The sequence below is a fragment of the Zonotrichia albicollis genome, chromosome 8, assembly GCF_047830755.1.
Source record: "Zonotrichia albicollis isolate bZonAlb1 chromosome 8, bZonAlb1.hap1, whole genome shotgun sequence".
NCBI lineage: Eukaryota > Metazoa > Chordata > Aves > Passeriformes > Passerellidae > Zonotrichia > Zonotrichia albicollis.
In genome coordinates this window covers 22604695-22632645 of record NC_133826.1, presented here as the reverse complement: position 1 = coordinate 22632645, position 27951 = coordinate 22604695, and the positions used below count along the sequence as shown (strand labels likewise).

The window sequence follows — 27951 nt, the reverse complement described above, 5'->3', positions numbered from 1 at the left end:
CTTAAATTTGGGAATAGGAGGGTATAATTTTACATTTTGCATTATCTTGGCCTTTCTCTGAGAAAATTCTGCAATTCTGAGAATGCAGAAGGGAACAGAATGAACAGGGATGCTGTGATGAACACAATCTCTTCAGCCAGAGGAGATGCATGCTTGTATGTATTGCTCACTTGATAGGAAACTCACAGATCACCTCCCTTGAAGTGCCAGGTCAGAATTTGTAAATTCACCCTTACAACATATCTTGTTGTTCCATCACTATCTTGCAATGTTTACAAAACAGAGAAATTATATTTTCTTTTCTTGCTGCCATACATGATCCCTCAAGACAATACTAAAGTAGACTCAAGCTCCCCAAAAACCAGCCAGTTTTGAAATCCACAGCCCAAGCCTCCCTTTCTACAGCTCTCTAGATCAGACATTACTGTTCCCCACAATCAACTGCTTTTAATAGAATTCTACAATATCTAATCAGAGTGAAGAATCCCATGCTATTTTAATAGTCACAGTTGTGGGACAATAATATATTACTGCACCAGTGAGATTTCCAGTAAAATCCAGTTAAATTATTTTATTGTACAATTGGTTTTGATAGTAGTACAAAATACGGTTTCAAAACTGTATGCAATACAAGAAGTTACCAAAATGTTAATCTTAAAAAACATTTCCAATGGTAATTTAACATTATTTGCTTTTTAAAAAAAATCATTTATCCATTTACTACATACATATTGTACAAATATATCTTCTTATACATCATTTACATTTCAGTAGTAGGCAATACCAAGTGTGTCCATCACCATCACAATTGCTTGCAGAGGATCCACGACCTCTTGCATGTTATCTTTCCTCAAGACCCAGTCTGGTTTAATCCTATGAAAAGATCAGTGGCTTGCATTAAAATATTTCAGTGTCACAGCAGAAAGAGAAGACCAATTTTTAAGCACTTACCTTGAAACTGTTTTTATTCTTAGAGGAGTTACTGGAACAAAGGAGCTCCCAGCTAAGGCAGGGTTTGTTTTGTGCTTCACAAGTGTTCTCTCTGCATCCATCCTGTGTTTCCGAGCCGTGAGCTTATAGAGGCTCTGGATGCAAGGAACAGTTCTTGGCATGCCACGGATTTCCTGAGGAAAGAAAGGGGAAAACAGCACACAGTCAATACTGCAAGTTCAAAAGCAGCCTAAATCAAGAAAATATGAGTGTGTTCACCTTCTTGGAAATGCTTTTTTTTAAACCAGAGTTTAGTTGAAATTAATACTCCAGCCATAACAAGTACGAGAGAGAAAAAAAAAATTACAAACACCACCAAAACATGCAAGAAAAGTATGTTAAATGAAACCACTAAACCCAAAACATTTAGGTCTTACCAAAGCTCTTTTAGAGTCCTTTGAAAGGATGGCTAGCAAACAACAGGTCTTTGTGAAAATGCTTCCTCCTTTCTCTGAAACTTTGTCCCCAGCTTTGCCTCTGTACATTTGCAGTAGGTCAAGCAAAGTATCTACAGAATTTTCAGCTTCATAAACTGCTCGAGTAGTTCTTTCATACTGTTAAATGAGAAAAAGACAAGAGAGCTTCTATATATAGATCTTTAAAGCATTCTTAGTTTACAGGTTATTAATTAGAGGTTAGAGGAAAAAGCAAAGCTCATATTCTCATATATAGAATAAATTCGTAGATGAACTGGTGTCCAAGCAATACAAATCACTTCTGTATTTATACAATTGTAACAGATTATAAAACGGTGCCTTTTGTGCTTCCTCCCTTGTTTAGAAACCCATAGAATCTGATTCTATATTTATAATAACTAAATTAGAAGAATTTCAGACAAATTTAAAAAATTGTGATACCTTGCAATGCCTTGAGGCCATGAAATCATTTTTTCACCAAAAACTTTAATATAACTATTACAAAGTAAATAACTGGTTTCAAAACAACAGTGAAAATTCAGAACCTATTTTTATTCAAAAGAACTACTCTTGTTGCTCCAGATTTATTGAGAAATTTTGTGGATAAACAAGTACTACAATAAAGCAACTAACTGCTTATAAACCTGCAAAAGAAAATATTCAAGTTACCTTTGAAACATTGAGCAGAACCTGAACTGAGTATCTGATCACATCCATGCATGGAACACTCCGGTTGCAGCTTCGAATCAGAAGGAAAACACTGAAGATTGCTCTGCTCTGGGCCATGTTTTCACAACACAGTGGGGACAGCCTGGTAGCCACCTCTAAAACAATTAAAGAAAAACAAATAGAGAAAAGAAAATTCTGAACTTCGAGCAAAATAATTACAAACTAGGATTTTCTCTATTTTTAACTAAAAGTGCAAAGTAAAAACTGCAATTATTGATTTAAGAAAGTGTTTTTAAAGCAAGTTTTAATACTCTAGACTAAACATTAAGAACACAAAATGATCCACAGAGAACATATACTGATAATAAAAATGATAATAAATTTATGTTAGGTATAGCACTACTAGGACTGACAGAAAATTTCAGAGCAATCATACAGTAGTTCCTTTTTCTACATAACCATTTAAATATTATTCTTAAATCAATAATCTAATTTTAGTCTGGAAAACCTTCCATTATACCCTCTGACATTCACATTTTATAATGCAGAAAGCCTAAATATCATTATGAACTCTCCTCAGCTGAAAAAAAATCCAGTTTTTATCCTTCTGAAAATCCATGAGTTATAATAAAACAAAATACTGACCAAGATGCTTTAGTGCTGCAAGAATGTAGGAGAGATGTTTGTATTTTAGAAGGTGATCAATTGCAACTGCAGTTCTGTTGCCCAGCTTATTTTCTTCTCTGCTCTTTTCATTGGCCTTTATTAAACTGCACCTTAAAGATCTGGTTTTTGCTGTGTCAGTCATCTTTCTCCAAGAATATCCCCTCCACAATGCCTACAGAAAAGGAATTCCATAAAGAGAAAAAGTGGTAAAGGAGAGACAAGACAACTGAACTTTCATCACCATTCCAAATCAGCTTTACACAAGTCTGACAAAGTATTGAATGACCTTGGCTATTCAGTTTTAAGTCATTAACACTCAAGTGTTTATTTGTTTATCTTTTGTTACCGTTAGGTTGGACGTGACATGCACATGTGATCAGGGTCTAAGAAGAAAAAAGTTTTTTAATCTGCGTGTTCTTTACCTTATGTACTCTTAACAAAGTGTGATCTCAAGTTATTAACTACATCACAATAACTTATTATATTCATTGGTGCAAAGCAATAATGTCAATATAATTGGTAAAAGTTTTACAGAAATTTAACAAGACATGTATACACATCTACTTATGCACATAGTCTAGCTTTCAAAAATTTTCACGTATCTTTTCTAATCTGTTTCTATGCTGATGGCTTTGTCTTCTTTTTTGCTATGGATACACTTGAAAATCATAAATTCTTATTTTTTCTATTAACTCTTGCAGGCCAGCTGTCAAGCCCCTTTATACTTTTTATCTTCAAATACTGGACTTTCAAGACAAAAGGCAAAAAAATCCACGCACATTCAGTCCACAAACTGAGTCATCTCAAACATTATCTGCTTAGTATTAATTCATGATCTGTTTGCCTTCAGCCTTCATGGCTAAATCACAGCTGACGTGGCTTGCAATTTCACTGATAAAGTCATTGGAAAGAGGAAAGATATTTGCTTTGGTCAAAAACCCATGAGGAAAAAAAACAGCTGATAAAAATAACCAACCCCAAAGCTGTTATTTCCTCACAAGAGACACTCACCTGAAATTTCACTATCCCCACGGCCAGCCTCCTCCTGCGCCGGCGGGCGAGGAAGGCGCGGGCGCTCCTCTGGATGACGGCGGCGGCGTGGTGCCTGCGGCTCAGCCAGGCTCGCACGGCGCGCTGCAGCCGCACCAGCCGGCCGCGGTCCCGCACGAACCGCCGGCGCTGCGCCCGCGCCCGGAACCAGCTCTGCGCCAAATGGAAACACCCTTCTGGTTACTCACAACTCTTCCCCCAGGCTCCCTTTTCACACCCTAATGAGCGCTGATAAAAAGTGAGTGTTTTAACATGAGCTTTGACAGATACAGGCACTATAAACATCATCAGTCACAAATAACCTCCATGGCTCTGATTGGCCTTGGGTAGCTGAAATGCAAGACTGCAAAATGCAAGACTGCAGAATGAAATCTTAACTGCGAGCCACTAGTTCACAGAATTCAGAGGTTGACCAGGTTGGAAGAGACCTTCAAGATCATTGAGTCCAACCCATGCCCCAACACCTCAACTAGACCATGGCACTGAGTGCCACATCCAGTCTTGTTTTAAACACATCCAGAGATGGTGCCTCCACCACCTCCCCAGGCAGCCATTCCAGAACTTTATCACCCTTTCTGTAAAAAACCTTTTCCTAATATCCAACCTATATTTCCCTTGACACACTAGGGAAGCATTCTGAGAAGGGTAGAGGAGGGGACAGATAGAATGGCTTTCAGTTAGAAGGAACCTACAATGATCATCCAGACCAACTGTCTGACCAAAGATAAAATATGTAACTCCCAATTTACACTTTTGTCCAGCACTACTACCCCCTAGGAGTTCTCTCTTGGTTGGCTTTTAAGGAGAACCACCATTCCACCTTTCTCATTTCCCAGCTCTGTTTCTTCCCTTCTATAAACAAAGAAGGGAGATAAGGTGTGCTAAATCAGAGCAAAAAAACCCTTTTCCATCTATTTTCTCTTGCCTTAAAGAGAAAATCTAACTTATGGGGAGAAATAACAGATTTTTATAAATGGAGAATTAGTAGGGCAAAGTTTGCCATGGCAGCCGTGACCAGAGAACAGCTATTTCAGAGCTCCCATTTCAGCCTCTCCATTTATCCTGTGCTGGCTTCCCATACTGGAACTAAGCTAATGGTCAATTTGGAGACCTGGAAATAATTTTTACAATTTTGTAGTGTTGCAATACAGACCTGATTTTGATATTGTTTTTAGATAAGTAAAACCTGGTTTCATTGAAATGCTGGAACCTACACAGACTTTGATACCACTGGCAGATCAGAAGCATCCAACCAAATAAATCACAGTATCCCAAGGGATTGTTCATGTAAGGAGATGCTCTACATTTCAGAAACTTTACAGGTTGTTATGTCTGACCTTTTCTACTTCCAGTAGGACATAAAGAAATAGGCTAAGACAGCACTCAGATTTCTTTAGCAAGCTTGATGGTCTGAAGGAAACAAACTTTCCTGTCCATTCTCAGCTTTAAAATGCTTAAGCCTCCAGAACTTGCTCAGCTGTGTATAAGCAGCATTATTTAATAAATCACAGTCTCCCTAATTTAGCTTCATTTTCACATGTAAAGGAACTACATTGTCTTAATGATACAGCTTAGCTCATAGAAAACAAGTCAGACTATTACAAATCATTCAGCCTTAATCAGACCAACCTGTATTACAAGAACAGATGAGATTTGGGTTTCTGCAAGTTTTAAGGTGAGGTGAAGCCTGAAGGCCCTTTGAATTTTAATTGCTGAGATGTGATGATATACTGCTGCTGTAAAATAAAGAAGTCTCTTCTTTTGTTTCTGTTCTGAAATCTGTTGAAAGAAAACAAAATGGGGAACATTATTAATTTTCATACTCTGAGGTAGTTGGATATCCACATAAAGAACAGTCCACAGCAATACACTATTAGATACTGAAAATCACCTCAGAACTAAAGTAAGCTACCACTCTGCAGCACTAGGTCTCTAATTTAAATGGTAAGACAGAGAAGTGATTGTAAGAAATATTATCAATACATGGCAGAGAACAATTTCACTGCAAGCCTATGTGTGCAGAATTATCAATTACAGGTAAGCCACAAAGATCTCAGAAGCTAAAACAACACCCAACAGGGAAAATTTACTTTAGTTCTAAAGAATTGTAAGAAAAGGCTCTAACTGTGATCTATGCTGACCCCAACCAACACTCAAAGCAGCCAACAAGAACTTAATTTCAACACCAAGAAATCAAGTTTTCCTCTCCTTGCCAGTCACAATTAATGGTAAAACAGCCCTAGAGATACTTTACATCCAAAGCAAAGTTTTAATTTGAATTATACCAACCTTTTTCCTGACTAAATAACCCCGGATAAATGCTTGCAGTTTAATGACAGCTCTTCTAGTCTTATTGTATTTCATAAATTGAAGCCTGCCTTCCTGCCAAGCCCGCAGATGTTTTTGGATAATTACAGCAGCAGCTTTTTGTTGAACAAATTTCCTTCTTGCCTTGAAACCTCTATATGCACTTTGGATCAGACATGCAGCCTGGTGCTTCTGAAAAAGATACTAAAAGAATGCACTGATAATTAAAATCTGTTCATTCATGTCAGGATCAATATACATTTATTTTTAGTTCTAGGGTTTTTTTCCATCATAAGAACAAAAATGAGAAGTACAAATAAACTCATACAGTAGCAGTTTATATAAAATGCACTTTCACAGTCTGGAAGGTCTTTTCTTTTACCTAAATGGGGTCAAAATATGGGCTTAATCTTTTGCAAGCAATAAAGTCAGCAGAAAATTTGGCATTTTATTTTGGTATCTGTATATAGAGGGATAATTCAACAATTGGAACTGTTCAAAATCAAGAATCAATCCTGTCGCTTAAAGCAAAAGAAGGGTATTTAATATTTTGGAGATTGAACACCTTCGATTTGTACAATCTTCACGCAGGTTCCACCTTTTCTACGCTTCTGCACATTGATGACAAAAATCGCTCAAATACACTGAAAACTTTTCAAGTAACCATGACACATCAGAGTGCAAGTGAAAACACACCTCTCTTAGAAGTCTCCTGGCCCTGTACTGCCTGTATGCCAGCTGGATCTTAACTGCAGCATTCCTGGTTGCCAGAAACTGCTGCCGGAGCCTTCGTGCAGTGCGGGTCGCTCTCCAGACTCTTTGGATGGTAAGGGCACAGGACTTCATTTGCATAAACCTAACATGGAAATGCAGTTTCAAGTAAGAAAACAGGGATGGTTTATGAAATCATTAAGACAGATATTGGGAAAGCACAGCTGTTCTCAACCGGATCTTGTAACACCAGAAAACAGGAATACCCAGCAGCATTGGCAAAAAGACTGATTTTAAACGAAGACACTTTCTGGTTTCCCACAGGAGGTGTTTCCCTAACTTACTGCCAAAGGATGCTGGATAGGGACACAGCAGTTTGAAAGGCATTGGACAGACTGACATGCAACATGTCCATAAAAGGATATTAACAGGAATAGACAGGGATGTTTAAAAAGCAGGGATGCTGAGGGAGGACCTTGTATCACTGAACAGCATCCCCAACTGCTACTGCCATGGGACAGTTCAGAAGGAGATGAGCTACCAGGCTCATCTCACAGCAAAATAAACATAAACCAGTTTAACTATTCCATTGTGGATGAAAATGAAATAGTTTTTCAACCTACAAGTTGTATGCTGGAATTTTAACAATATCCAGAACATTTTTCTTGCAAAAGAGAGAAGTGAAAAAGAGATCAAGGCCTACTCTTACTGGAGCCCCAGTATACAAATTAAATTTGTGAAGGAGCTTCCATTCCGGGAAAACAATTAAATGTAACGAAAAGCTTGTGCAAAAGAGCAACCCCACCTGCACCAATAGGGTTATATTGGTGCACACATTACAAGGATGCTGCAGGGGCAGAGCCTGAGAACCTGAAGAGTTCTACAGAGTGCAGTGCAGCACTAAATAATTACATAACAAAAGCTTCAAAAGTGGAATGATGCATCTCAGATGGGGTATTACCGAGTCTGTAGCTGTCTGGCTCTGAAGTGCCTCTGGATAACCAGGGTAGCTCTGAGGACAGACATGTATTCCTTCCGAGCCTTGTGACCTCGGAACCAGGCTTGGATGACTCGTGCTGCTCTCATTTTGCTAACCCACTGCCTGGCTTTATAACCTCTGTATGCCGCCTATTAGAGAAATAAAAATTAAAAAAAAAAATCAGAACTGTTAATGGAATGAACAAAATTAAAAAGAAAAATATCACATCAACAGGAACAATTTTTGGCATTTCTATCTCTTAAATTCTAAAAAATTTAAGTTCTCACAACTAGAAGATGTTTTCAAAAACAAATGAAACATATTCAGGGAAATACCACAAATGCCACTCTTTAATATTAGTCTGCAAAAATAACTATATTGTGAAACAAATACAAAAGATTAAAACACCCAAACAGACACTCAATAAAAACCACTTTGATCATTACCTGAATTGTAATGGCAGCTTTTTTCATTTGATGGAATCTGCGTTGATCAATATTTCGCATCCGATGGGCTCTGTAGTGCTGCTGTATTAACACAGCAGAAGATTTGCACAGAAGATATTTCTGTCTCTGAATAAATCCACGGAAAGAGGCCTTCAAAGAAAAAGACAAACTTGGAATATTTCACCACTTGCATCATATAGGCTGGGAATGTTTGTGTATTTCTATACACAGCTGTACTCACTGGCTTGTTATAAAAAAAACAATTAAATAAACATATTTGCAATGTCAAAAGTAATTCTTTTTTTCTACCTTTTAAGGAAAGCAACTATCCTTACATTGTTCAGGATGTATAAGTTAAACATTGAGAAAAAAACTAAGCAGCTACCAATCCCCCCAAAACATGGAGGTGAGGAAAGCACATCTGATTTCAGTTAAGTAGAGCACATGGTCTCCAAAAACAGAGCAGAACCAACCTAAGACATTCTCATAGAATACTAGAATGGTTTGGGTTGGAACGGACTTTTAAAGATAATTAGCTCCAACCCACCCAACGTTGGCAGGGATGCCCATTAGATCAGGGTTCTCAGGGCCACAAATCATTATGGAGAGATTATTTATTTCCCTTCCTTGATTTAGGGGAATTTCCCTCCTTACATTCCTCTTCAAAATGTCAGTTAGGCACTTTGATTAGTCTAGGGTCAATTAGTAAACCTACGAAGACTAACATGATTGATTTACTCACAGCTTCCTAAACCTGAGTTCTTAGGAATGTAGCAATCATGGTTTTTGCCATTCATGGCACTTTATACCCACTACCAGTGCCCTTCTCATGAAAAGATCTTTCATTCATATTCCCATCAAAGAAAACATTCATAAAGCCATTAATACTTAAGAGGTGAAATTCAGTTGTCTTAAAGAACCTTATTTGTGTGTGCTGTGGTACTAAGCTTTACACATCTGCCTTGTAGTACACTTCAGAAACTGATTCTACTGTGGTTTTCAAGAATCTTTAAAACACCTACAAATGAAAAACAAAACACCCAAATCCCAGTACTATTCATTCAGAAGTACCTGAATTTTAATGGTGCTTTCTTTCATTTTGTGAAACCTCTTCCTTTGGATGTATCCTCTGACTGTGGCCTGCACAAGGACAATGTTCCTGCGGGTTTGTAGGTAAGCCATTCTCTGGTGCTTCACAGCCAGGTGGGATCGGTAGCGTCGCTGCAGGACAACTGCTGCTCTTTTATAGCTCATGTACTGTGACTGACATTTATGCATTAAGTAATAGGATTGCAATGTAACAGCAGCTGCTCTGAGCTGGATGTATTTTCTACGCTGCAGAGCCATCTGAAGAAAAGACTGAATCTTCCTTGCAGCTCGTAGCTGCTTTGCTGTTTTTCTTGCTTTCATGGCTCGGAAGGCAGACTGAATAACCACTATGGCTTGTCTTTGAGCCAAGTACTGCGCCCTCTGTGCACGAGCCCTGAGACACGACCGGTACCACCTCTGAACAGCCACTGCTGAGCTCCGGAGCAGTGCATAGCGGCTCCGGGCTCTCCGGCCTCGGAACATGGACTGGATCGTCACTGCTGCTGACTTCTGGGCAAGAAAGCGTCTCCTCTCCACGCACATTCGTAGCAACGACTGAATGCGCCGTGCAGCCACATTGGCTTTATACAACTGCCTGGCTTTCCTAGCACGAAAAGCAGCTTGAAGGCAAATGACAGCCTTTCTTATTTCTGCGTAATTTCTCATAGCAGCTTCTGTTGCCATTTTGGCTCTGAACCTCTGCTGCGTGACTGTGGCAGCCCAGCACAGCTGTTTGTAACACCTACGCTGTACATACATGCGATAGCTGGACTGTATTACAACTGCTGAAACGTGCAAGAGTTTCAGATCCTGCCGTGCCCTCATGCCTCTGTATGCTGCCTGAATAACAAGAACGGAATTCTTCATTGTCAGATACTTCTTGCGCTGGTTCTTTCCTTTCAAATAGCATCGGTAGTAGTTCTGTATAAGCATAGCTGCAACTCTCATATTCTGATAGGCCCTTCTGTCCCTGAGCATTCTGTAGGCTGCCTGTATTGTACTGGCAGCTGAATGCATGTGCTTGAGACTCCTCCTCACCCTGACACCTCTGTACACAGCCTGGATGTGAATAGCTGCTCTGCGGAGAGAGTGGTATTCCAAAGCATGCTGCCTTGCCAGAACTAAAGCTCGGTACCTTCTCTGAAAGACAAGAGTAGCTGCTTTAAGGGAGAGGTATCTCTGACGTTCTCTGAAGGCTTTGAAGTTTTTCTGAAGCACAGTTGCAGCTTGGTGCATTTCTTGCTGTTGTTTTCTCACTCGCATGTCTCGAAAAGCCCTCTGGATACAAGTTGCTGCTTTCTTCAATGAAGTGTAATGCTCTACAGCAATTTTCCTGAGCCTGTGGGCTCTGTACCTCCTCTGTATGAGCTGGGCTGCCCACTGAACTCTTCTGTAATGACAGCACTGCCTATACATTCGGTAGTTTCTCTGTATTATAAGTGCTGCCTCATGTTGTCTCTTCAAGAAGCATCTTGTTTTCATTCCTCTGTAGGCAGCTTGAAGAAGTAAAACAGAATTGTGCAGTTTTAAGTACTTTTCTCTCTCACGCTTCCCTTCTCTGTAAGCTCGATAACGTTGCTGTATGATTACTGAAGCAAGCCTGAGTGCTTGATAAGAAGTGTAAATTTTATGCATTCTTACCATTGCTTGAATAACTGTAGCAGCTTGATGCATTTGCTGCATGTTTTTCCTGACCACAAATCCTCTATAAGCGGACTGTATGATAACAGCGGCATTAAGGAGAGAGAGATATTTTTGACGCTGAGTATTTGCTAGTTTTGTTGCTCTGTATTTTCTCTGAATTACAATGGCAGCTGACTTAATGGAAAGAAAACGTTTTCTTTCAAGGAAAGTTCTAAACCTTCTTTGAATAATCACAGCCGATTCATTCATGGTTCTGATAAGCCTTCTTGTTTTCATACCACGGAATGCAGCCTGGATGTGCAGTACAGCATTTTTCATAACCATGTAGTTGTGAACTTGTGCATCTCTCTCCTTACAAGCACGGAACCACTGCTGAATCTGCCTTGTTGCAAGCAACAACTTTCTGAAATCCCTCTGTTGTTTGTGCATCCGATAATAGGACTGGATTATTGCTGCTGACTGGTGCATAGTTTTTAAGTCTTGTCGGACTTTCATGCCTCTGCAAGCAGCCTGGAGGATAATAACAGACTTCTTTAGTTCCAAGTACTCTTTGCGTTGTACTTTACCTAAACAAAACGCTCTGTATTGCCTTTGGATTCTTATTGCTGCCATTCGCATTGACTGATACTTTCTGCTCATGCAATACATCTTAAACGTGGCTTGGATACAAACAGCTGCTTGGTGCATACACTGCACCTGTCGCCTCACTCTTACACCTCTGTAAATCGCCTGCACTTGGACTGTGACTCTTTTTAAAGACAAATACCTCTGCCTTTCACATTTAGCATGAGTAACTGCACGGTAACGCCTTTGAATGGCTACAGCTGCAGATCTAAGTCTTTCATATTCCTTCTTGACCAGGTAAGATTTGAAGGCAGCTTGTATAGTTGTAGCAGCTTTGTTTAGTTTGTTCAGTTGTCTCCTCACACTCATCCCACGGTAAGCAGACTGCAAGACTAATGCAGCTGCCTTGGTTCTTAGATAAACTGCACGTTGGGTTTTTTTCATGCAGTGGGCTCTGTAATATTTCTGAATCACCAAAGTGGCTTGTCTTAGTTTCTTGTATTTTATTTGATTTATGTGCATTCTGTAATAGGATTGAATAATAGTTGCGAGATGATGTTGCTTCTGAATGTTTTTTCTCACAGCTTTCCCCCTCCATAGTGCCTGAAGACGCACTGCAGCATTTCGCAGCTGAAGGTACTCCTGCCGTTGTCTCTGGCCTAGAACCTTGGCTCTGTAACGCCTTTGGATGGTTAGCACAGCGTGCTTCACAAGCCTGAATTTCTTCACAGCCATGATTTTTCTGAAGGTAGACTGTATCTTAGTAGCAGCAATGTGCTGTCTTTGAATCTGCTTTCGCACCCTCCAGCCACGAAAAGCTGCTTGTAAAGAAAGCACTGCTGCTCTAGTCATTAAGAAGTTCAGTCTTTGCCTCTTACCACCCTTACAATTTCTGTACCACCTCTGAATCACAATGGAGGCCCGAACCATTGCCTTGTGTTTCACTCGTGCAGCATGAGCTCTAAAAGCAGCCTGAATTTTAATAGCAGCTCTGCATTCAAGTTTGAGCTTTTTGCGTGTTTTATAGCCCCTGTAGGCTGCCTGTAAGCACACAGCTGCTTTTCTAACTTGCAAGAACTCTTGCCTGTGACACCGGGTCTTTCTGCAGGCACGGTAACGTTGTTGAATGACAGTGGCAGCACTACAGATGCTTAAGTACCGTTGCCGGTCCCTTTTCATTCTGTAGCAGGCCTGAAGTAATATTGCAGCCTCCCTCCACCTTTGAATTTGTTTCCTGACAAGACAGCCTCGAACTAGAGCCTGAATTCTTATGCAACCTCTCTTCAATTTCCTATAATCTTCTTGAAACTGAAGAGCATGTCTCCGAGAGCGATACCTTCGCTGGATAAAAAGCGCCGCTTCCCTCAGTGCACAGTAACGCTTACGGACCTGCCTCATCTTTGCCAGAGCTTGGATCTTCACCGTGGCCTCTCTCAAGGTTTTAAATCTCTTCCGGGCAACGTAAGCACGGAAAGTGGACTGAATTTTGATCACAGATCTCAGGATGCAAGCCTGTCTCCTGGCCTGCATCCCTCTGTAGGCAGACTGGAGAACAACAGCAGCCAGGCGCACCCTCTGGAAAGCTGCAGCTGCTTTTTTAGCAGCCACGTGTGCCCTATACCGGGTTTGAATTACAGAAGCAGCATTTTTAATCTCTTTGTATCTTTTTACTTGTTGGTATTTTCTCACGTGTGACTGCAATGTAGTAACAGATTTTTTTAACTGCAGGAATCTTTGTTTCTCTCGTTTCATTCTCCACAGTGATTGAATAACACACGCTGCTTTTGCTTGCCTGTACAGCTCTCGTGCCTTCATGCCTCTGAAAGCAGCTTGGAGAACTATCACTGCTGCACGCTTTTGCAAGTAGGACCCTCTCTCACTTTTGCCCAGTTTATAAGCTCTGTAATACTGCTGAATTGTCACTATTTTTGCTCTGCGCTCCTGGTAAACACGTCTGGCCAGCTGACACCTGTACCAAGCCTGAATCTTGATAACATTTTGCTTAACATGTAGATACTGCTTCAGGTCTCTGTGCATCCTGTACCAAGACTGTATGACAAGGGCAGCCCTCCTTCTCTTAGCCAGTTTTGAAGATTGCCATTTTCGGAAATAACTCTGAATCACCAAAGCTGCTTTAATTTTCTGCTGAATTTTGTATTTTCTCCATCTTCTGAATGCAGACTGAATAGTAAGTGCTGAAGACTTTAGGATTTGGTATCTTTGTCGATCTATTTTTGCCAACTTAGCTGCACGCAGATGTCTCTGGATTGTCACAGTAGCCCAAACAATTTGTTTATATGCAGCAACAGACTTCACCATCCTTATCCTTGCTTGTACAAAAATAACACAGTGTCTTAGCTGTAAGTATCTTCTCCTTGCAGAGTATCTCCTCCAATAAGCCTGCAAGTAAAAAAAGAAAAAATTTAGTATTTTCTTCACAGTATGTTAAGCATAAATGAGGACTGTCATCTTCAGACTTTGTAAGATTTCTTATTCCTATACTTACCAGAACCACAGAGTATTCTGAGTTGGAAGGTGTGACAGCTAACAGCTGTCCTGGAGCCCTCACACTCATAGACAACAGTAACTAGAACTGGACCAGTCTATGCCCATAGGGAAAAGAAACAAACACGCCTAGGAAAAGGTACTGGGAACCAGGAGATTCAAATTCAAAGACACCAAGCCAATCCCTGATGAGCACAGACCCAGGCACCCACTGGCCAGTGAGCTGGGTGTAACCAAATTCAGCCAATTAGGACCAACCATGAGGGTGTTTGAAAGCCATATAAAAGGAACTGTACTCAATAAAGTCTGTTATTGCCATAGGAACTTTGGTGTGTCAAGTCACCTCCATCCTCCATCCCAACTGCGACAGGACTGATCCACAAGGACTGAGTCCTAGACTTGACTGAATGGCCCAGACCAGGATCAAATCCATGACTATAGTGTTGTTGATGCCATGCTCTAACCAATGGAACTCATCTCTGGGTCTTAATCCCTAGGAAGTCAAATCCAGAAATCTATTTTTAAAAAAAGAAAAAAAAGGAAAAGCTAATGGTTTTTAAGCATTTTCAATTCTGGGAAAAGCCTCAGTTTGCCCTGGCAACAGCAGATTCCCTTTTATACTATGCGATAAATCAGCAATTCTTTAAAATCCAGTCGGACAATATTTCACTTCTGAGTGAAATATTTATCTTTGGGTAATGGTGCTGAAAGTATCTTGAGAAACTGAATTATCTGCCCAAACTACCATTGCCATGTCTGCCACTTTGAATGTGCTCACTGCAGGTGACATAACACTAGGAGAGTAATTTAAATTATTTTTTTTACAGCTTCTTTAAGTAATGTTCAGCAGCTGCAAAGAAGAAAACCAACACAATCTCATCAGTCCTTACATTAATGTTTAATGTCCTGTGTTTTAATGCTTATGGTACTCCAAAATATTCACCAAGAAGGAATAATTGTTAATTTAACAGCACATTACCATCCCTCCCTAGAGAGAAAAACTAAACCTCACAAAAGCAAAAAGGGGAAAAATAATTTTAAAAAATTATATTTCATGAAAGCATTAATTGCTGCAAGCAGCACAAATGGACCTTAGCGAGGCTCTTTCTTAGAGGTTTCAAGGGGTTTCCTTGCTGTGTAATCATGCTTAAATTGTATTACCTGAATGACTGTGGCAGATTTATTTCTGGCTTCCTCCAGTTTTGCCTTTTTCAGATTGAAGAGAGTCCTCCTGGCCAAGTATCCTCTCCAGTGCTTCTGGATGAAAATGGCTGCATTCTCTCTCCTCAGGATGCGCCGGCGAGCCAAGAAGTTCATTGCAGATTTCTGAATTATCCGAGCAGCTCTGTCTCTTTCCTACAAAGAGTAAATTTCCACTGAATATTACCTATGGAATTTTCACTCAATTTTTTTATTTGAATAACTATCCACATCAATTTCATAAAATTATACTACATATGCATATATTATAAGATTAATTAATAAAAATAATGCCTGCAATGTTTAAAGGGTTTTGGTTTTGATTCCTTCTTCCCTACCAGCATCTTTACTATTATTTCAAAAGAGTTGTAAAGGGAGAATTTTGTCATCATTGTTAAGGTTGGGTAGATTTTATACAGTAAAGAAACTGGAGATGAAAAAGTCTAAATAGAACCTCTGTCCTTTTCCACACCACAGATTCTCAGAATATGTCACTCGAATACTGTTTCAACATCAATATGTAACCCAGCACAACACAGACAACCTTAAGGTGCCACAGTTTTAAAATCTTCACTAAATCTGGTATAACCATCAGAAAATCAAGATATAGAACATAAGAACTCATGAAATTCAATTCAAAAGACTGGTGAAACTTGGCTCCTTAACAAAAATAGTAAATCCATGCAGAAGTTTAATTACTCTGCTCATCTTATAGACATTAATAGGGATTAACTATTCCTCTCGTTTTAAGCAAGCAGTGCAACTATTTTATCTTTGAAATAGTGGGAGAAGAGCTTAAGGGGTGACACAAAAAAAATAACAGTATCCTCTAAACACCTGTAGGTACTTCAGAAGCCTAAAAGAAAAGTGGAGTTTAGTAGATTACACCACCAAGAAGGCCACATATTTTTATAATAGAAATGGCACTCATTAGTTTAAATGCCAATATAAGTCCAACAGACCTCTATTTTCCATTGAATTTATATTATCTTTTTTTCTTAATGTAGAAGCTATGGATATTGCACAAGCAAAGAGTACCTGAGAGAGTTTCAGTTCCCTTTTCAGCCTGTACTTCCTCCAAGCAGCCTGAATTAAACGAGCAGCTCGGGTTTCTTGGCGAAGATCGAGGAGCCGTGAACACAGAAATGACAGGTAGGTGATAACAACCTGCAGAAACACACAACACAGCAGCCTTTTGTAAGGCTGTACAAAAGAGCAGGACACATTCACATGAGGGCAGTTTATACCAACTCTGAAGGCATTTTTACCTTCTCATCAGGAATTGTATTTGACATGTCTGCATGATGAATCATTGCTGGTATCCCACCTAGGTCAGAAACTGCAGCATTGATCAGCTGGAAGTTTTGCTTTTCATTGTCCAGAAGTTCCTTGTATAGGACTGAGGGAGCTACAGCTTTGTAAAGATAAAACATTAGTCAAATCAAATTGTGCAAAGAAATAGATTTAATATGAACTTCTGTACATCAAATAACTCACTTTGATCAAATGTTTCTTCCACAGCATTTAGAGAAGTGTCAGACTCAGATGAGGAGGAAGAGTTTAGTCCCACTGTAACAGTTCTTGAACATTCTACAGTTTGAGTTGTTCGTTGGCACACAGCTTCCAAAGGTATGTAACAGGGGTGATAGTGATGAATCAAATAACATAATACTCTGCCATCTGAGAAACACACTGTGAAATTTTCCACCTGTTAAATAAAATACAAATTCCATTCATTTTTTGTACTAGTCAATTGGTATAAACTGGCTATAGAATTCTTCTCTTGTACCTTTAAATGTGACCAAGTGCAAATTATTTTCTAACAACAAAATTTTAAATAGCTAGTAAAAGGCTCAGTAAAATTCCACAAACAATTCCCATTCCAGCAAAAAATGTTCAATTTTTAAAAAGTATTTTTATGCACAAGACTAATTAGAAGGGGAAAATTTTTTCACAGATTTGTTTAAAAAGAGAGGTACAGCTAAACTCACAGAACAATGGTTACTTGAAATCAGATTAAACGAAGTGCAGAAGAATATTTACAAATAATTTCCATTTACTTCTACTACATATTTATTGGTTTGAAGAACCTCTGTAAAGGACTACAACAGCACTTGTATACTTGTGGAAGTGTACACAAAACAATTTACCTTGATATTGTAAAATCTACAAACAGCATTAACCCATGCCATCAGCAGCTTCACATTTTCACTGTAAGTCTGAGATGAGAAGTTACTACTGTCTTGCTGTACTCTAAAAGAATTTTGAGATGTCTTCATAGCACCCAATAGTGCTTTTGTCTTATGTGTGTTCTTCAAAAACTCAATTTCTTCTTTTAAATGTTCCACATTCAGAAAAACATCCACCTGTTAGGAAGAAAAACAAAAAATGGACATCTCAACAGTCTGACACGTCCTGCATTACAGCTGCTGGATACAGCGCTTTAGACGTGGCATTTTAAACAGAATCTACACTCATTTCTTAGCAGCACCTGCCTCACAATCAGTAGTGGATAATCTGGACTTGCCAGCATAGATGGCAGATAAAAACCTCTAAATCTACCCTTTCCACTGTTCTGTGTAAAAGAGCTACTGCATTAGTTAATAGTTGGGAGAAGCAGGGCAATTCCCTGTGTAATTTCAATGTGCTCTCAGAGGAAACAAAAATTTCACTGTCCTGCCTGCAGTTCCCCTGAATCCATGTACCAATCCTCCTCCTTTAAGGGATTCCAGAAGGACTTGAGCTGTTGGAGAACAAGCAGCATGGCCACAGGGCTTGGATAAAGCCCCTACTCACTCAAGTTATTTCTCTGATCAAAAGCAACGCAACTGTGACACATGCATCAGAAGAACTAACTGAAGGAAGTTAAGTGGTTAATAGTGCAACAATACTCAAGAAAGAAAATAATTACATTTGATTTTTATTATATTGTCTATCTTAGTTATAGTTCTGTGGCAGAAGTCTTTAATATTCTTGCTTTACATATACTTAATTGCACTTACATTCCTGACTACTTAGTGAAATTCCACCTCAACTTTTATCTTATTCTGCCTTTCATAATGTTATGTTCCTTCCAACTGGATTTGTCAGTTGGACACTTATTTTTAAAATACCCTCTGACTCAAGTTAACTCTTAAAACAAATTAAGAAAACTATTTTGACTTCCTCTACTAACTTTTGAAATGTCATTGCAGTAATGCCTAAGAAATCTTCATTCTTATTTCAAGGATGTTTCATCAACAGTTTCAGATAAAAGTAAGAAAAGTAGAAGAGCTATAGCTTCAGTTTATATTGCCTAGCAGTGTAACCTCAAAATGGCCTTTTCAGTTATTAAGAGCCTACCTGCAGTTTGCAATCAACATTATTTTACTTTTGAGTATCAATTCTGCTACTGTACAGCATAAACTCACCTTTTCCCAAAAACCTGAACAAATGTATAAGAAAAAGCACAGTTAAAACATTATCCAAGCTGTATTGTTAGGGAACAATTAGCAGTTTACTAAAGTTTACATGGAGCTTTGAATGCACAAAGCAAATAATTTCAGTCTAAAATTCGATTAGTAGAGGCTTTCACAGACATCAAATATTCCTGAAAGAGTGGTGTTTTCATTATCACTCCTTTTTAACTAGCAAAAACCAAACAAAATAATCAATTGAATAGTACCTGGAAGGCAAAGACAATTTTCCACAGCAGTGCTAACGTTCGTTCCCTGTGTCTATCCACAATATCCCTGGAGTCAATTGAAGCACCTATGAAATAAAAAGGGATTAAAGTGTGCAGTAGTTATTTGATGCACTTACAATAACCCTGATTCCTAGGCCTCACCAGTTTCATCTTTCAAGTGCACTCCTCGCTCTTTAAGGACATTGAGAGCAATATCCACATTATGCATCTTCTGTAGCCGACTGATTGCAGGAACTCTCAGCTGTTTTGAAAGACTCCAGTTTTTGGTCAGAAGCTCCACTGTTCTCCTAACAAAGGTAATTGCATGGTTTAGTACCTCTGATGAGCTCACATTAAATATGATATAAAAGAAAAGAAATATTTCAATAGAATTCTGTATCAACGCACACAAGACGAATGCCACATTGTAAGTCCACAGCCAGGTTTGTTACAGCAAAATCAAATTCATCCAGTGGAGTCTGAACATGGCTGACAGGCAGTCCTAGGAAACCCAGATGGCGGGAAAGGTCACCCTCACCACTCAGGAAGTCCCGGGAAAATGCAAGCAAAAGGTCTTTGCTAGCCTAAAGTAAAAACAAACAAAAAAAAGAAATCTTAACACTACAGTATTTGTCAATCAGAATACAATTTTCATCCCCTGTACCTTGTACATTACATTTCATATTTCCTTGTCTAATTCTTAAAATTATGTGGGTTTTTAAAAAATTATTTTTAGCAAGTCACATAACTTTAACTTTTGTCAGATTAAAAACAATAAAAAAATTATACACTGAGTCTTAGGACAACAATGGAGGAAGACATCAAATCCCAGCTCTCACCTTGAACTCTGCATCCTTACAAAAGAGGCAGGGGTCATGGTCAATCATCCTGGACCGTTTGGCACAATCCAGAAAACAAACCAACAGCAGCAATTTTTTCAGTGTGAATTTTGACAAAGCTTCTTCATGACCTGAAACGATAGAACTCAGTAAGTGATAGTTTAAAAATGAGGTGCTACAAATGTACTTGTTTTGGAAGCAGTTGTTACCTTCCCGGTAAAGGTGGGGCACAACAGGATGTCTGTATTCAGCTGCAATGTCAGGGCTCCACAGCAAGCGGTTAAGGATAAATATTGCTAAACCCACAACATCACTGTTACTCTCCAAAGCTATCAGTTCTCCATAAATAGTCTAATATGAAAGAAAGGGAAAAAAGCAAAAATGTTAAAAGTTACCTTAAATACTATGTGATTTTGTGAACAATATACATTATTGAATCTCTAAAATAATGAATGGAAATTGAGCTCTATCAAACAGTTTTCAAGTGAGTCCCAGAAAGGTAAAGCCAAAGGCAATTGCAGAAAATCTAAGTTTACCCCATTCAGAAGATCTAATCTCATTTCAAAGCATATGATCATCCATGTCTGAGAAAACAATCAGGAATTTCTTTAAATTTTTCTCCAGTTTAGTAAAGTGAAACTGACAGGAAATGTTTTTGTGTTATTGGCCATGGAATTAACTTCCACTATTCCTGATTAAATGTTTTACTACTTAATAAGGTAATCACTTTTTTAAAGCAAGTATTTTGTAGCAATTTAAAACATATGCATCATGCTATAACTGAATTGAACCTACCTGAATTAGTATGATAGACAATATAAAGAAACCCAAAACAACCTCTACTAAAAAAATTGCTAAATGTCCTTTGAACTTAGATTACAGACTTTACACAGTGAACTTACCTCCAGACCTATACGCAGCCATAAAGGGTTGTAAGATAAAAGCCAATTAAGGACTTTCTGCCTCTCTCCTGCAAGACAGCATTTTTTAATATTAGATCCAGCAAACATTTCAGATTAATGCAAAAATTTCTATTAACCGATTTCAGATTAAAAAAGTCAGCGTGTGAATAGCCCTTTTGCCACTCCGGGTGTCAGTCTCTTACCTATGTCTTTCCAGAGGTGCCTGTCCCTGCGGACCAGCAGGCGCCGGCTCTCGATCTCCCCCTCGAGCCTCTGGACGGCCCTGACCATGGCTTCGCAGGTGAACAGGCGGCAGGCCTCGCGCCGCAGCCGGTTCAGCCTGCGCCGGGCCGTGTACGCTTTCAGCGACGCCTCGTCCTTCGTGGGTGCCTTAGGAAGGCTCCTTTTGTGAAGGGTCTCTTCCCCCAGGATAAGAGCAGCTGCATTTACTGTTTAAACATGCACAAAGAGCAAGCACTTACATCTCAAATAAAGGTAGCGTTGCACACATCATTGATTTTTTCCTCTTGAAGGTGAAGTTTTGTTATTTTTATTCTGACTGATGATTTATCCTTCAGGAAGCCTGTCAGCTGTTGCACTATACATATGTTGCCAAGTACAAGAATACTAGTCTATTAAATATAACAACACTCATGAAATAAGTGAGCAGTGCTAGGAATTCAGTTTTAAGATTAATGGTTCCACTTTTGGTTTTTCCAAATGAAGCTAAAGATAGCCTACTTTTTGCTCTATCCTTTTCATAAAGTGCCAGCTATAATATTTTCCAGCAGGTGGGGATTCCCCACTCACCACCCACTGAGAAGTGCCACAGCCACACATTCCAGTGTATTCTTGGTGCAGTGCACCCTCCCCATGCAGGGGTGTGTTGTGCTGAGCTTGCCATGAGCTGGTGAGCCATCCACACTGATCAGAAGGGGGAAAATATGACAACATGACTCTGAAAAGGTTTAGTGTGAAATGAGTACTACTACTTGTTACTGTTAATAAGTATATTACATAAAGCTTGAGAAAATGAGAAGACAAAACTATTGTACTCTTACCTTGTGAGGTATTTGTTTTTACATTGAAGTCATCGGGGGTAAGTACAAAATTTAACCACCAGGTGAAGCCTCGCTGCTGTTTCTCCTTCCAACGTTCATCATAAAACATGTTTTTAGCAGCAAAAGGCATTGGGTGCCTAGGGATGACTAAAAAAAAAAAGTATAACAACAAAAAACTTTAGTTTTTGCAGTTCTTGAAATGTTAGATAACCAATATGCATTTAATTCTGGAAAGGATTACTGCTTGACACTCCATTTAGCTCAACAGCCAAAAAGGCAAATTGTTAAAATCTTCAGTGACTTGTGGATCAGGGATTACTAAATAAACTTCAGCCACAAAACATGGCTTGAGTTGTCACAGCCCTAGAACTAAGACAAGATACCTAGAACCCAGGCCATTTGCAATGGAGTAAACTCAAACTGAACTGGATTACATCCAGGAAGAACCATTTTATAGATGCATTTTTCTGGTTAGATCAACTTAGTATTGTTAACTCTGCAAAATTTTTATCTTGTTGGGATGAAAATTTCTCTTCTGAGGTATTCTGTTGTTGCCTTGAAATGTTATCAGATATGGAAGAGGCATTTAACTGACAGCCATCAGTTAAATCTGTTAAAGCTGGGAGCTTTAAAAGTCTAAAAGCTCTAATACAGCTTTTAGACTTATAGGCTAACCTGGAAACCAGTAACATTTATTTTTAGCTGACCATGTGCTGCAACCAATTTTCTTATAAGTAGTCAAAACAGATCACAAAAGGTTACATACATTGTTCCACTTAGGTATTGATTCATTTCAGATGCCATCTTCTATTTCAGTTCTAAGCAGTTAGGTCTTACCTGACAGCAGCAGTACAATTATGACACTGTTCAGTGTTGTACCAAACACAGGAGTCTGCCTACCTGTTTTCAGTGGTTTCACAAATGTCAGGTGGGACTGGGCCAATCCAGGGACAGGTTTACTAATTCTCCTGCCAGCTTTAGGTGCCTTCTGAAGTGAAGAACCTACAGCATTAACACACAATTATCAACAGCAAATACGTCAGTGAAAGTTAACATATTGAAGTTTGTATCACTTCTAAATTACAGAACTAGACTAATTCCCCATGAACCATTCAAAAGATACTGATGATTTTAAAAGGGGAGGAAGGAAGGTGTGTGGATGCAGGGAACTGGCGAGCCCCACTTCTGTGCCTGGGAATATCATGGAACAGATCCTCATGGAAGTGATGTTGAAGCACATGTAAGACCAGGAGGCGATTGAAGACAGTGAGCATGGCTTTACTAAGGGCAAACTGTCCCTGCCCTGTCTGGTGGCCCTCTGTAACAGAGTGGCTGACACAGTCAACAAGTGAAACCAGCTGATGTCATCTGCCTGGAGTTCTGTAAAGCCTTCCACACCGTCCCACAAGGCATCCTCATCTCCACATTGGAGAGATGGGGATTTGGAGGGTGTACCATTGGGTGGGTAAGGAATTGCAGCCTGAGGGTTGGTCCATGGCTGTAAGCCCAGGTGAAGGCTGGTGCTGAGCAGTGGCCCTCAGCGACCTGCCTTGGGACTGGTGCTCTTTAATGCTTTATCAGTGACAGAGAGACTGAGCACATCTGCAGGTGACACAGCTGAGCTGTGCAGGTGACACAACCGATTGGGGGAAGAACCCAGAGAGAGAAGCCCTGCAGAGGAGGAATCAGGGATTCTGGTGGATGAAAAGCTGGACATGAGCCAAGAGTGTGCACTCACAGCCCAGAAGGCAAACTGAATCCGGGGCTGCCCTTGTCCAGCCCATCTAGCTTTATCCTGATGGATTATTAGAAATAACCTGGTAGATATAACACACCTTTTCCTGCTGCATATCAATACTTCAGCACATTGTTTTTACACAACCCATCTTAAGAAGCCTGACATTGAAGTGCACTACTGAAAGCCCCAAATCAAATCCAGATCACAGAACAGATCACTTAACTGAAGAAAGTAGTATGTGCTATTTTGATCTGAAAGCCATGATTTATTTTTCCTGGTAGTTAAATTTTGCAAATTAAATGCATCTTTAAGTCCCAGGCCCTCATTCCTTTCACATTCCAGAGCATATTTGGGGTTGGAACAGTTAAAAAACCGAAAATAAACTGAAATGCAAGTGTCAGCATTTTCTGATCTCCAAGCAATAAAGTACTGGCAAACAATAAGGCTGAGAGAACTACACAAGGCTGACTAACCACAGACAGTAAAATGCAGGCAGAATGAAAAAGACAGAGGAACTTCTTCACTGGAAGGGTGGTTAGGAATTATCACAGGCTGCCCAGGAAAGGGGTAGAATCACTATCCCTTAAGTGTTGAAAAGGTGCATGGATGTGACACCTAGAGTTACAGTTTAGTGGTGAACACAGTGGTGCCAAATTAATGGTTGGACTCAATGTTCCAAGGGATCTTTTCCAACCTTCATGATACTACTTAAAAATATGTGACAACAGCAATGGAGGCAAACACTCACAATGTTAAATGTACAAGTGACAAATCTTGTGCCGTATCTTTCCAGAAAATCTGATTTATGTAACAAGGTCTCTGCTCAAGAGCTTTTAGATACTTTATCTATTATTGTCCTTAACAAATTTACACAGGAATAAAGTAAATTTGAAGCCAATTGCATAACCAAAACTCCAACTTAGTTTTCAGTTTTTTCAAACACAGATACCTAAAAAATTGCAAAAGCCCACATTTCAGAGATATGAAACATTGCTGGCTGTTGATAATTTAGTTTGCTATATACACTTCCTAATCAAAGGATCTTTAAGAAAATGGTAAACGAAGGAAACACTGCTCACCAGCTTTCTTCCTCTGCCCTACTCTCTCTCCATTGCTGGGTTTGAAGGCCGATGGTCCTCTGGTTGTGCGTGTTTGATTGTCCATGCTAGAGGTAAGAGCTCTTTTTCTCTCCACTTCTTCCACAAGCACGGGAGCTGTAACTTTACCATTTCCTACAAATGCTTCACTCTTCCTCTTACGACACAAAGAAGTTAATCCAGTAGGAGATGAATTTACCTTGTCAGTGTGACACTTATTTTCAGATGAAATGGGAGCTGCGACTGGCAGCTGTTTAGATCTTTCTGCTTCCATTTGTCCAGGCACCACATCAGCACATCCTGTTATTGCTTTATTAAGGCATTTTTTAGATTTTGGCTGGCGTGTTTCTGTTCTTGTTTGTTCAGCAGCACCACGCTTACTTTTTATGACAGTGGCAGAAAGAATTGGACGCTTTTTTGTTCGCTCTCTCTGAGAGGGATTGTCAGTCTGAACTTCCTCTGCAGAAGGAAAACTGCACTGGTCTTCCTTGGGTTTATCACAATCAGATGCCTGTGATTTTACGTTATGCCGCACAGAGACTTCATTTAAGCTGTGTTCTATGTGAACATGTGTTTCTGTCTCTACACCTCCATCTTTTCTCCATTTTACAGGTAGACATCTCTTAATAACATAAGTCTCTGTGGTGGATGATATTAATGCTGCCTCAGGTTTAGGAGTCTTTGATGGTTTATTTGACAAATTGTCCTTCACAAATTGATCAGGTGACAGAATTGGAATAGGCTGTTCTATTACATCAATATCCCCTTGATAATTGTCATTTACAAAAGCATCTGGACTTAAAATTCTCCTTGTACTTAAAACAGGCATGGAGCCTGAGTGTTCTGGAGTGGAAACTGGCGAGAGTGTGAAATTAAGAACCCCTCCATCATCTGAAATTGGCAATTGTGCTAATCCAGCAGAACCGGAGGCACTCTCAGGTTGCAATTGGTTGTGCTCAGTAACACATTTATTGATGTTACAGCCGTCTGTCTCGGGCAACAACTCCTTGTTTCCAGAGGCAGCAATATCCCCAAATGCAGTAGACCTTCTCAGGGCAAGTGGTGTGTGAACAGTATTGCCGTGCTCCTCTGGCCCGGGGGCAATGGGAGATGGAGGCAGCTGATTCTCAGAGCCAGCGAGAGAGCCCTTTCCTTGGCATGCACCATTCTGCTCTGTGCTCTGATTCTCACATGACTGCAGGGGACTTCTAAGTCTAGCCACCTTCTGAGAAACTTGAAATGTTTTATTAACATTTTTTATTTCTACAGTACTCTTCTTAGCTTTTATTGCAGATGTTCCTGAAGAGTTCTTCTTTTTTAATGTTTCCCAAAGACTCTTCTGAAAAAGAACCATACATAAAAGTTAGTGTGCTGGCTTTCTAAATTCTTCTACATGTAAAAGTAAACATTATTAGCATACCCATAGCTTTACAGTTTTAAGAAAACTGTAAAAAGAATTCTTGATCAAAAATTCACAATACCTTTTTCACAGGCTTGAAAACCATTTTTTTGGTCGTGTTTCAATTTTATTCTTCAAGCTGTAGTTTATCAGTACCTACTTTCCAACCCAGCCAAAAAAAGTTGAGGACAATGCACAGCATCATTCCCACAGCATCATTTATCACTTTATAGTCCTCCTTCACTAAATTTTCTAGTAATAAAACAATATTTGCATCAGAGATGCCAAAGTAACAGAATAGATACAATAAACACACACTCACCTTTTTCTTTGGGGGCTGTTCAGCAGCACCAAGGAGCACAGCTTGATGTTTTACAACATCATTAACAACAAAAGTCACCAGTTCTCGGATTTTTCCTTCTTCTAATGGTGTCCACGTGATAGAAACAAATATTCTTTGTCCTGACTATTGGGGAAAAAAAAATTTAATATTGAGCATTTAGGTACGCTTTGGCAACACTAAAGAGCAAGTAATCAACCAAACAATGAGCAGTATATAGAATATATACTATGACAACATTAAATGATGAAAAATTGTTAAATATTTAAATGTCATTTTTCCCTCCTTGGCATGTAAATTTAAGAAACCCCTATTAAAAATGTTGTCTTACTGAAAGGATTTCTGAATCAAACTACAGTGGAAAACAAGAAAGAATACATATAAATATAACACACAGTAGAAGGAGAAGGTTTGAGAAAAGGTGGGAAGAAGAAATTACATAATTTTTTGCATGTATTAACCAAATAAGTCCTCCAGAGTAACTTTGAGAGAATTATGGTGGGACAATATAATCAGAGGTTGATTAACTTAGGACCTTAGGTGACCCTAAATATAAGTGTAAATGTTTTTAGTCAAATTTGACATGTAAGTCTTTCAAAAAAAAGTAAGACACTGCAAATTATCATGGAAGTCATGAAGCTTCCTATTCATCAATTCCTAGAGGAACACATCATTCAAGCACTTTGCAGTGACACTTCACCCTGGTTTTATAAGCCCATTGGTGCAAGAGATGTCCAGAGCGTTTATAAACTCCTCTCTCACAAACACTCTGGACAGTCTAGATAATTGCAGATATATGTTCCTCTAAACGGTTCTTTTAAAAACTGGCATTGATTGGACTAGTCACAGTTTGCATTTCCTTAAGCATCGTAAATGTTTAATCCTATTTTAAGCACGCCTTGCCCTCCGTCGTGTCAGCTAATGAACGTGCAGAACAGTGAACCAGCATCCTCTTCCCTCAGCCTTTTTCCTGAACATACGCCCTGAAACTTTTCGACAGCTCTCTGTCTTTAGAACAACATTCCCGAAGAGCAGTTCGTTTCATTTCATTGTTTATCCTCACAGCAAACACCTCTCTGACGGAGCAGGTTGCAGCGCCCTTGCACAGCTGACAGCCCCCCCCACCCTGAGGGCCCGGCCCCGCCATGCCCGGCTGCCGCCACCCCCGGGCCGAACCGAACCGAACCGCGGCCCGCACCGCCCTCCGCAGCTCTGGGCCCGCGGCCGCCCCCCGTCTCCTCCCGAGCCTCGGCCCTGCGGCCGCCAGAGCTCCCGCCCGTCCCCTGGCGGGTCCCCCCGTACCTCCACAAAGAAGCGGCGGCTCTCGATGCTGAAGCCGCGAGCAGCGGCGGGAAAGCGCTCGATGACCACCTCGGCATCATCCTCGTTGGGGTTGTCGATGCCCAGCAGGCGCGTGCGGGAGGCGCCCACACGCAGCCGGCCGAAGCTGAGGAAGGGCGGCCGGGAAAAGTAGCTCAGGACCAGCACGGCGGGCTCCTCATCCGCGTCCTCCTCCTCGCCGCCCCGCGGGGCCCAGCGCCGTCGGCCGGGCTTCTTGGCGGGGCTGGGGTCCCCCCCCGCCGCTGCAGCGACGGAGCCCGCGGCCATGGCCGGGCAGGCGCGGAGCAGCGGCTCCGCACGGCAGCGCTGCGCCAACCGCCGCTCGTGCGTTCAA

General features: G+C 40.1%; 1 protein-coding gene across 1 annotated transcript; it reads right to left on the bottom strand.

The window, feature by feature from the left end:
- Positions 1–33: 33 nt before the first annotated feature.
- ASPM (assembly factor for spindle microtubules) lies at positions 34–27951 on the bottom strand. The gene is made up of 29 exons (XM_026793477.2): positions 27579–27951; positions 26259–26402; positions 24520–25876; positions 22603–22704; positions 21703–21849; positions 20845–21090; positions 20642–20709; positions 19949–20090; positions 19740–19870; positions 19309–19484; positions 19063–19208; positions 18901–18986; positions 17387–17602; positions 16734–16944; positions 16505–16650; positions 16275–16403; positions 15198–15392; positions 9306–13931; positions 8235–8384; positions 7771–7937; positions 6795–6954; positions 6081–6302; positions 5421–5570; positions 3753–3944; positions 2721–2913; positions 2076–2230; positions 1368–1544; positions 952–1124; positions 34–873 (listed from the first exon to the last, which is right to left on the bottom strand). The coding sequence occupies exons 1-29, from the start codon at positions 27882–27884 to the stop codon at positions 768–770; spliced, it is 10419 nt and encodes a 3472-aa protein (XP_026649278.2). The 5' UTR covers positions 27885–27951; the 3' UTR covers positions 34–767.